This window comes from Capsicum annuum, chromosome 9 (assembly GCF_002878395.1).
Source record: "Capsicum annuum cultivar UCD-10X-F1 chromosome 9, UCD10Xv1.1, whole genome shotgun sequence".
Lineage (NCBI taxonomy): Eukaryota > Viridiplantae > Streptophyta > Magnoliopsida > Solanales > Solanaceae > Capsicum > Capsicum annuum.
The window spans coordinates 215,768,881-215,779,454 of NC_061119.1; the positions used below are offsets into that span (position 1 = coordinate 215,768,881).

A 10,574-nucleotide genomic window follows, 5' to 3' on the forward strand; every position below is an offset into this window, starting at 1 on the left:
TTCTCTAAAAAGCTCAGGATTCAAATCAAGCTATTCAAGATTTAGACCGCAATATTCAATAACAAATTAAAAAGCCCTTGAATTCAAGCACAAGTCAAGATCAAATCCCTCAAGTCCAACAAATCAAGTTCAAATTCAAGATCAAGTCCCTCAAGTCCAACAAATCAAGTTTAAATTCAAGATTAAGCTTCAAGCCCTTGAATTTATATTTGAAAAGGCGAATCAGAGGATTCATAGAGATTGTAACACTCGCATTGAAATCAATAAATCGATTGTTGCAATATTTTTCTTGTCTCGAATTATTTATTTTTCGGTCTCGAAATTTTATTGTCCAACACTTACTTCTATTAAAAAGTTATTTTACTTATTCTCATAAAGCTTATTTTTTTAGAAAACAATTTTAATTTTTTTTGACGAAGGTGAAAAATTAAAAAAATCCATGGTCGACACCCTTAAAAAGCACTTTTTAAGGAAAATAGAGTTAAATTTACTCTATTTACTTTTAAAAATTAGTTAAATATATCCCTTGTCATATTTTGGAGGTAAATTTATCTTCTATGTCATACTTTGGAGTTATATTTATTCTTCATTGTTAAGAAACTTAATAATATTGGAAAAATTTGACCAACAACACTGAAGGGGTACATTTATTTGTGTTTTTTTTTTTTGTGGCTTGATTTAGGCAGGACAGATTAGGATGTGTTTTTATTTTTTATTAAGATATTTAAAGTTGATTTAAGTTTTTTCTATTAAAGGAAGGGTCAATGTGAAAAGATTATTAACAATGAGAATATGAAATTAAAGGTAAATTTGACTCAACGTATGACAAAGATTATATTTAGTTAATTTTCTAAAAAAAAGTGGTAAATTTGACTCCAAAATACGACAACAAATGATATATTTAATTAATTTTTTAAAATAGTTTAACCCTTCTTTTTAAAATACCAACCAAAATACCCACTGATTTCGGCGCCAATTCCAAATTTCTGCAAATTTTCTCCTTTCCTCTCCCATCCACTGGTAAAGTTTCATTTTTTAAATTAATTTTTTAATTATAAAGTTAGAATATTAATGGTGAATTATTTACGAATGCTTTGTGTCTTTTTACCAATACCAGTAAATAATTAATTTGTTTTTTCTTGATTAATTATCAGAATAGTTCTTCTCCTAGAGTTTTTTCTTGTGTCACAAAGAGTTCAATGGCTTAATGGGAGGGTCTAAATGAAGCTCGTGTTCTTATTGCACCAGGTACTTCCTTAATACTCTCTTCCTGTTTCAATTTGTTTATTTGGTTTTGACTTGATAAGAAATTTAAGAAAACTCGTGTTTTTATTGCACAACTGTGTTTCAATTTGTTTGTGTGGCTTTGACTTGATACGAAATTTAAGAAAGTAAATAAGACTTTGGAATCTTGTTATATTAGATTAAAGATATGTATAAAATGCCCTTTAATCTTGTATGCCACGTGGAAAGTAAAAATTAAAGAGTTGCACAAATGAAAGATGCATTCTTTCAATTTGTTTGTGTGGTTTTGACTTGGCAAGGAATTTAAGAAAGTAAAAGAATACTTTTGAATCTTGTTATTTTAAAGTAAAGATATATGTAGAATGGAACATGCCACGTGGAAAGTTAAGATTAAGGATTTGCTAAAAAAGAAACATTCTATTTGAAACGGATTAAAATTGAAAATAAAACAAACAAATTGAAACGGAGGGAATATACAAGTTTCTTTATTTGTGCTTCATTTGCATCTCTGGGCTTGAGTTTGTGTGTATTTTGTCTTGCTGCTGTTTTTCTTTTGGAATTTCAGATGTATTGCTTTGTTGATTACACCTTCATTATGTTTTGTCAGCATTAAAAGAAGAAAATTGGGCACTATGGTTCTTAAATTTCCTCTTGGCTTGGGTTTGAGTGTCTTTTGTCTTGCTGTTGTTTTTCTTTTGAGATTCAGACATAGTACTATGTTGATTACATCTTCATTATCTTTTGTTAGCAGAAACAGAGGAAACTTTCAGTTGAGTACTATGGTTCCTTTTTTTTTTTTTGGGTGCACATTCATTTGCATATCTTGGCTTGAGTTTGTGTGTCTTTTGTCTTGCTGTTGTTTTTCTTTCAAGATCTCAGATGTAGTGCTGTGTTGATTACACCTTCATTATATTTTGTTAGCAGAAAAGAGAATACCTTTGAATTGGGTACCATGATTCTTGATTCCTGTTTCTTGATTGAATAATCTACATCATAGGAAATTTGCATAGCCGGTATTTTGGTGGGCAAATTGAGTTCATTATGTGCGTGATGTTGCTTTTTGTTGAATATCTTTCAACTGGGTACTAAGCATGTAATTACTGCTGCTTAGGAATCAGTAGCTACATGTAAGCTTCATCTTCAAGGATAGAGACGAATATTGAAGATTTCATGACTTGTCGGTTCTTGCAGATTCGTCTTTAAACTGATAGACTTGTCATATAGTTGAAAAAACTCAGAAAAACTCATCTTTACATATCTCTTGTTGTGTCTCTGGTGCATGGGAATAATGATGTGTCAAACTCTTGGACTACAGAGCCAGAATCTTCTATATTCACTTGAATTCAATATGACGAATCTCAGGTTGACATTGCAGAGCCTTCTAAGGATGGGAACAAGGTAGAACAGCTATTATCTCTCCGACATCCCAAATCTGGTAAATCCCTGCACTTTTCATACAGCTGCCTGTCTTAGATGCCTTCCACTTTTGGTTATAATGCTATCAAGACAGTGGCTGACATTGTTTTTGTGGATCATTCAGAATTGTTATGGTCATCTTTTGTTAGCCATGCCCTAACCTCTTGCTGATTAGTCAGACAATCTTTTGGGAACTGGGTGTGCAACTAAGATTGTATTAATAGGCCAGTAGCATGATGTTTATATTTTTATTCACTTTTCTGACAGGAACTGCAACATGTTACCTTTGTGTTGATGGATCTCTTCAAGAACTTCACTGGTTCAAGCGATCTTATGGGTCTTTATGTGAAGGTAAATATTCGTCTGAGCTTGGTGTAACTAACCCTTTCAACAGCTGAGAAGTATGCGTTTGCCATGGTTGCACATTACTTGTCTTGATGAACCAATCTCTTCAAGGATAGTAGTTTACAGGAATTATTTTTTTATTTTTCCAAATGATAACCATTAAGAGGAAGAATGTGGTCCTTGCAGTGGCTTCACTTCATAGAACAAAAAACATTGAATTAAAAAACATCCTTCATAATGCCAAGTTTGATTTTCTGTTTGTGCTTTGTTCTTGCATGCTAAAGATTTGATGTAGGCAGTAGGAGGATCAAGCCTATCTCTCAAGAAGCATTCTAGAAATTTAAACCTACCTGCAAGGAGGACTAAAGCTACCTCTCTAGAACAATAATTATCTGAAAAAAAGCTAAAAATCTTAGCCCCACATGAAAGCTGGTAAGGTGTTTGGTCCATCTCAGCTATTTTTTCGTAGTTCAACTAACCTATTAAATGTACAACTCGGGCTCTGCCGTACACAGAGGTCTTGCTCCAATTCCACCTGCAATGTCTCAATCAAGCAAGGTTGAGGGTTTTTCTCCATGTGTGCACTTGTTGTTGTGTATAATAAAAGCCAAATTGGATGTATAGTAGGGTTCGTTAGGCTATGCCAAAAATAAATTAGATAGGCCAAACACCCAGCATGCATTCAAGTCGACCTAAGATAGGCCGAGCACCTAACCTGCATTCAAGTAGACCTAAAATTTTTGGATTATTTCTCTCTTCGTTTCAATTTATGTGACTAAGTTTGAATAGGCACATAAACAAGAAAGAACACAAGAATTTTGGAACTTGTGGTCATAAACATGTTATAAACATTTTGTCAATGGTCTTAGTTGCAATATCTGTTCAAAAACATGAGCTTCGGGGATAAGTGGATTGGGTGGGTCAATTGGTGCATTTCAACTGGAAAGTTTTAGTGACTGTAAATGGGACCCCTGAAGATTCTTTCTCACACACATGGGTTTGAGACAGGGAGACCTACTTTCTCCCTTATTCATCCCAGCAATGAAAGAGGCTTAGTCTAATGTTATGTAAGGCCATGTCTCCATCAGATCAAAGGTTTCGGTATTAGGATAGGGGGATCTAATGGAGTTGACGTATGTCACATACTTTATGCCGACGACACACTAATCCCTTCCCTTGTGGGATTGAGGCGAACTAACTGAGGTATCTTAGAGTCATTTTGTTATTATTTGAAGTTGTGTCTGGGTTGAAGATCCACTTGGGAAAGAGTTCACACGTTTCCTGGTGAAGTGGAGAATTTTCCGCCATAGGGCGATAATTTAGGGGTTCCAAACAGGTGAGCTTCCTGTCAATTCCACTTTGTGGGATTACACTAGGTATGTTGCTGTTGTAAACAGGTGAGCTTCCCACTGCCTATCTGAGCATGCTTTTAGGTGCTAGATACAAGTCTAAGCAAGTGTGGCAAGAGATTGAGGAGAGGTTTGGAAAGAAGCTTGCTACTTTGGAAACACAATACCTATCTCAAGGGGGCAGAGCTATCCTTATTAATAGTGGACTTGGCTCTCTTCTGACCTATCTTATGCCCTTCTGTCGTATGCCTGTCAGTGTAAGGACAAAGGAAGAATCTTGACAGGATCAAAGAAACTTTATGTGGAAAAGAAAGGCTTGCTACTTGGGAAAAGCAATATCTAACTTGATGCAATTTACAACGAAGGGGAATGTCAATTTGCCAGAGCTGCTACTTATATAACAAAGAAGAGGAGTTCAACAGTCACCATTTTTTGCACTGCAAAATGGCTAGACAGCTTTGGAATCTATTTGTGAATCTGTTTGTTGAAGTGTATGGCCATCTCATCTAAACACTTAAGATGTTGGGAGATAACACAATTTCTTTTTTAATTAATTCACCTTCAACATGTCCCTTCACGTGTGCGCTGAATTTTTTATTTTATTTTTTTGTGGTCAAGCACGTGGAAAATTTTTGATAATGGGGCAGTGAGACTTGAACTCAGGAGTTCTGCATGCACTATTATCACGTTGAAGTGTGTGACCGACCATCTTATTTAAAAGCTTAAGTGGTTAGAGAGTGCACTTTTATTTAATTAATTAAATCTTCAATATCTCAACTTGCCTTTAGTTGTGCTTGTAACTTACCTTTTGTACTCTTGCTAGAAAAGCCTATTAGTTTTAACTTTTATGTGCTACTTTTTAAATCTATCAATGCTATTAATCTTTGATTTCTAGAGGAAGCATTAGTGGTAGTTTTTCTGTACTGTTTGTACACTTGCAACTCCAGTGGATCCAGTTTTTGTTTTGTTACCTATTTTTGAAGAAGCAAGAATGAAGGTATTAATTTCTAACTTCTGAGTGATGTATCTCACTGCAATAAGTTTCTTATATGAAGCAACTGCTAGCTAAAATCATATAGCAGAGAAGTGAAATACTTGCAAGTATGCCACATGCCCATATTTGATTTAAAAAAAAGAACTTGCAAGTATGTAGTTTACAAAGTGCTATTGCTTTATGCAATATTTATACACAAAAGAAGTGCTTGTTAACTACATAAGATTCAGATTGTGTTCCCGCTTGACGAGCTGGTTTCTAATTGCTATTTTGTTTATTGTGACAAATGCAGAAACAGGATGATCCAGGAAAGTTTAGGCAAGTGGATGAAATAATTTATGTTGTGGGCTATCCTGGATACCAGCATCTTTCTTCTGTTGCTGAGAACTGCATGCAAGTGGTTTGTGATGTCAAAGGTGGTAATAGACTGTTGTCGTGTACTCAGTTTTTATTGTCTCATTATGCTAGATGACGTGAGATCTCATATTATGGAATATGGAGTGTTACATAGAGATGTTATCCATGTACCTCCCCTCAAATCCTTCTGTTTATGTATCTGACTTGAAGTTTTGCAAATAAATTTTAGGAAAAGGTCATGTGAAAATGGTATGCGATCTAAAATGGTGTAAATGATAAAGCATTTGACACTGTTACACTATCACATTTACTTTTGTGTTGGTGGTGACTGTCTAATTTGAGTTAATCAATGCTTAATATTTTTCCTTCCCCCTCTTTTTTTCTTTTCCTGTAAACAGATATCGGAATGAGAAAATTTTTCAGGCTTAATGATGAGAAGGTGCTAAAGTGGTTATGCTTGAAGTTCAGACTTCATCTTTTACAAGCCCATATATGGGGTGGTTATTTTCTTTGGTATAATGTGTGGTGATGATCTTGTTCTAGCATTCAGCGTAAAAATCAAAACTTTCTGGAAATTAGAAGTTCAATAGTTCCTTTCTTGTGATTAGTTTCCAGTATCTGATTGGTTCAATCTGCAAGAAGTATGAAAAGCAACATATAATTTTATCCGGTTAATGGCCTGTAATAGTTTAGCTAAAGATGGATCTCCCGTTAGTTATGCCTACATTTAGTTGTGAAGATGGTCCTACGAGTTATGATAACTATGACGTACTGCATATAGTTACATAAAAAATATTTTTCCACATGATCTGGCAGCCACTCTGATTCCTCACAGTGTAAGTAAACTTGATTGTTTGATATCCTATAACTCGCTCCCAGCTTAGTCATTTGGTTTGAGCAACGATTTATAATATCTAAGAGAAACAACTTAGGACAGAAGTTGATGTTCTTATCACCTAGCTTGGACCTGGAATTCTTCAAATGGAAACGGAGCAGCTTGGGTGTAAAATGTGTCATATTTATTTTTAAAAAAGGCTAAAGGGCAACACCCAACCAGAGTCTTACATAAAAGGAACTAATAGATCTCTTATTTTGTTATTATAAAGGTATTCTTATATTTTGGTTGATTATACTTATTAGAAGATTTTCGTAGATCCAAGAGGAAAAGCTTGGATTTGAATTGTTGAATGAATTTGAACAACACAGAAAGTAGAGAGAGAAAGGGCATGCCTGCCACTTTATGGATATGATCCTATGCAGAATACGTTCTGCTTCATATACTAGTATGAAGTATCTGTTTGCTTGTCAATTCTAGAGTCAAATCACTTGTAGTCAGATGAAAAAGGAATGGCTAGTATGTCCTTGATTAAATGTGAAAATACTCTTCTGTTAATTTGTTTTCCGTTTAAGTAGAAAGAGAGAGAAATGGAAGCTTTCCAAAAATATGAGTTGATCTTGATATTTGCATCTTAAGTAAATCTGGTTGTCTAATACAAGTGAGTATACATAAGCTTTTACAATGATACTGCCACTTTAAGATATCACAAAGAGATTAAGAGTACATTTGGTTGGTAGTGTCTTGTTCATATCTAGTAACCTCTTCTTTGTCTACAATGGTCTATCCTTCTTAGAAATTGAGTAGTCTCTCAGACAATTTTCATTATTTTCCATGTCTCCATTCTAACTCTTAAGGTATTTGTAGGTAATCCAATTAAAAAGACATTGCTGACACTGGATAAGAACTATGCTGCTCGAGATAAGAAAGAAATATGTATGTCTCTTTTTGAAATCGTTATATTTTTGTACAGTTAAAAAGGTTATGATTCTCTTAGCCAACTATGGTCCATCAAAGACATTCTCGCATTGTTCTTTGTTTGAGGAACTCTTCAAGTATCTTTTCAGTTCAAGTTTCTTTAATGTATTCTTGGTTTTTAAAGAACCAGGAACGAAGTTGGTTTGACCAATTCAGCTTGCTTATCATCTTAAATATGTGGTTGAGCGAAGATTGAAAAGGGTCGTGTCCATTTCGGAGAACCAGTTTGGTTTTATGCCTGGTCGCTCGACGACAGAGGCAATTCACCTGGTGAGAGGATTGGTAGAGCAGTATAGGGAAAGGAAGAGGGATTTGCACTTGGTGTTCATCTACCTGGAGAAGGCATATGACAAAGTCCCTCGGGAGGTCCTTTGGAGATGCTTGGAGGTGAGAGGAGTTCCGGTGGCGTACATCAGGGCTATTAAGGATATGTACGATGGAGGGAAGACTCGGGTGAGGACGGCGGGAGGTGACTCAGAGCATTTTCCGGTCGAGACAGGATTGCATCAGGGTTCGACGCGTAGCCCTTTCCTTTTTGCGTTGGTGATGGACATGTTGATGCGGAGTATTCAAGGTGAGGTGCCTTGGTGTATGCTATTTGCGGACGATGTAGTGCTGATTGATGAGACGCGGGGTGTGTGAATGAGAAATTGGAGGTTTGGATGCAAACCCTTGAATCTAAGGGTTTTAGGTTGAGTAGGTCCAAGACAGAGTATTTGAAATGCAAGTTTAGTGAAGCGAGTCTGGAGGATGAATTGGTGGTGAGGTTAGATTCCCACGATGTTTGTAAGAGGGATAGTTTTAAGTATCTTGGGTCTATGATTCAGGGGAATGGCGAGATTGATGAGGATGTCTCTAAACGTATTGGAGCTGGGTGGATAAAGTGGAGACTCGCCTCGGGAGTGTTGTGTGATAAGAAGGTGCCCCTCAAGCTTAAAGGCAAATTCTACAGATTAGCAGTCTGGCCGGCCATGTTGTATGGATCGGAATACTGGCTAGTCAAGAACTCCCACATTAGAAGATTGAAGGTAGCGAAAATGAGAATGTTGCGTTGGATGTGTGGACTTACTAGAGGGGATAGAGTTAGAAATGAGACTATCCAGGAGAAGGTGAGAGTGGCTTCGGTGGAGGATAAGATGCGAAAAGGAAGATTGAAATGGTTTGGGCATGTGATGAGCAGGACTGGAGGGAGGTGATTAGACAGGACATGGAGCAGCTTCAGCTTTCTGAGAACATGATCTTAGACAGGAAGGAGTGGAGGTCGCGGATTAGGATAAAAGGTTAGGGTGAGTTGGTGGGTTGTGGCAAGGTGTTAGGACAAGCTTGTTTAGCCGGGCAATAACCCTAGGTCTGTGTCCTTGAGCAGGAGCCTCTAGTCAGGTGAGTTTGGGGGGAAGGGTGAGTGTATGGTACTAGGTCTGTGTCCTTGAATAAGAGCCTCTAATCTGTGAGTGTTTGTTACTACCAGGTGGGTGTCCTAGTTCTTATTTCTTTTTCGAATTGCTCGTAATTTCTCTTATTTCATACTTCTCTGATACTTATTTCTATTATTTCTTGTTTCTTGTCTCTGTTTGCCATCCATTCCTGTTACATGTTTTATTACGATCTTTGGTGTACTATTCTCTATCCTGAGCCGGGGGTCTATCGGAAACAACCTCTCTACTTCTGCGGAGGTAGCGGTATGGACTGCGTACATCTTACCATCCCTAGACCTCACTTTGTGGGAATACACTGGGTCTGTTGTTGTTGTTGTTGTAATGTTCATATGAAAGCTGAAAAAGATTATACTAATTAATGCTTTTTGAAGTAAACAGTATCTGATGCAGTATCTATAATTGGAGAGTACTTGAAGGAAGAGCCTTGGTTGAAGCTCCTCTGCCGCAAATTGTGGTATTTCCTTTAACTGATAAATGGCTGAGTTCTTCTGATTGTTTTTAAAATTATTTGTCTAGGTATCATTAGGTAGACGTTATTCTTTTACTCAACATCCTAAAAGGAAAAAAATGCAATGTGAGTTGAGGCATATGCCTTGATTTGGGGAAAACAACTCTCAGGACCTATTCTCTTAGTTACGTGCTGGTACAAATTATAAGCTTCAAGTATAACAATGATAGTTTTGATCACAACTATTTGGTATCGCTCATAGGATTCTTTTCTGCCATCATGTCCTATAATTGGAGAGTACTTGAAGGCCGGAGGACTTTCTGGCTTAGAGAAGGGGCCTGGCTGGTCTTGTTTAGAGGGCCTATGTTCCTAGTTAAAGTATTGCTCTTGATGCTAACCAACAATACATTTTAAATTGGTGGTGGTTGTGTGGCAAAACTCCCATGTCTTCTCTTTACAAGTTATCTAATTTAACCATTTTATTGTTATCATTATGATTACAGCATAGACTTGCAAGATGAGACTTAAGCGTCAAACATCACCAATGAAAACTGGTTTTGAGTCCTATCATGAACAGGTAAGCAACCATTTTTAAACTGACTCTGATCCCATGACTTGGTGATTAGGAAGTATTCTCTTCTACGGCACCAGGAATGAGGATAATAAACTGTGCAAGAACAATATCATCCTGTCTTGATGCATGATTAAAAAAAAAAATAGAAATTGAATCTTATTTTTACAATATGTTTCTCTCCCAGGCTGTGCCTACTGTAATATTTGTAATTTTGTGTTTGGGCAAAGCCTACATGTGCATGAAGAACTAATTTTTGATGTTACGGATTCTTCTTTTCCATTTCTTTTCTGCTTGGGAAGATATAGGATAGATTAAGTTGAACACCCTTTGTCGAAAAATTATATTATATATAAACAAAACTATATGAAGTATATAGATCAAACATTACTTTTCGTTTGTATAGTCCGTCCGGCCTTGCTGTATGGAGCGGAGTGTTGGCCAGTTAAGAACTCCCACATCCAAAAAATGAAGGTGGCAGAAATGCGGATGTTGCGCTGGATGTGTGGACTGACCCGAGGGGATAGAGTTCGGAATGAGACTATCCGGGAGAAGGTTGGTGTGACTTCAGTGGAGTGTAAGATGCGGGAAGCACGATTG

At 36.6% G+C, this 10,574-nt stretch overlaps 1 protein-coding gene across 1 annotated transcript; it reads left to right on the top strand.

The window, feature by feature from the left end:
* The first annotated feature begins 948 nt into the window (after nt 1–948).
* On the top strand, nt 949–10,475 carry LOC124887205. Its single transcript, XM_047396402.1, has 10 exons — nt 949–1,020; nt 1,155–1,248; nt 2,608–2,680; nt 2,929–3,012; nt 4,404–4,612; nt 5,269–5,352; nt 5,642–5,765; nt 7,409–7,477; nt 9,334–9,409; nt 9,907–10,475. Exons 2-10 carry the CDS (start codon nt 1,222–1,224, stop codon nt 9,929–9,931), a joined length of 771 nt encoding a protein of 256 aa, XP_047252358.1. The 5' UTR covers nt 949–1,020; nt 1,155–1,221; the 3' UTR covers nt 9,932–10,475.
* The last annotated feature ends 99 nt before the right edge of the window (nt 10,476–10,574 follow it).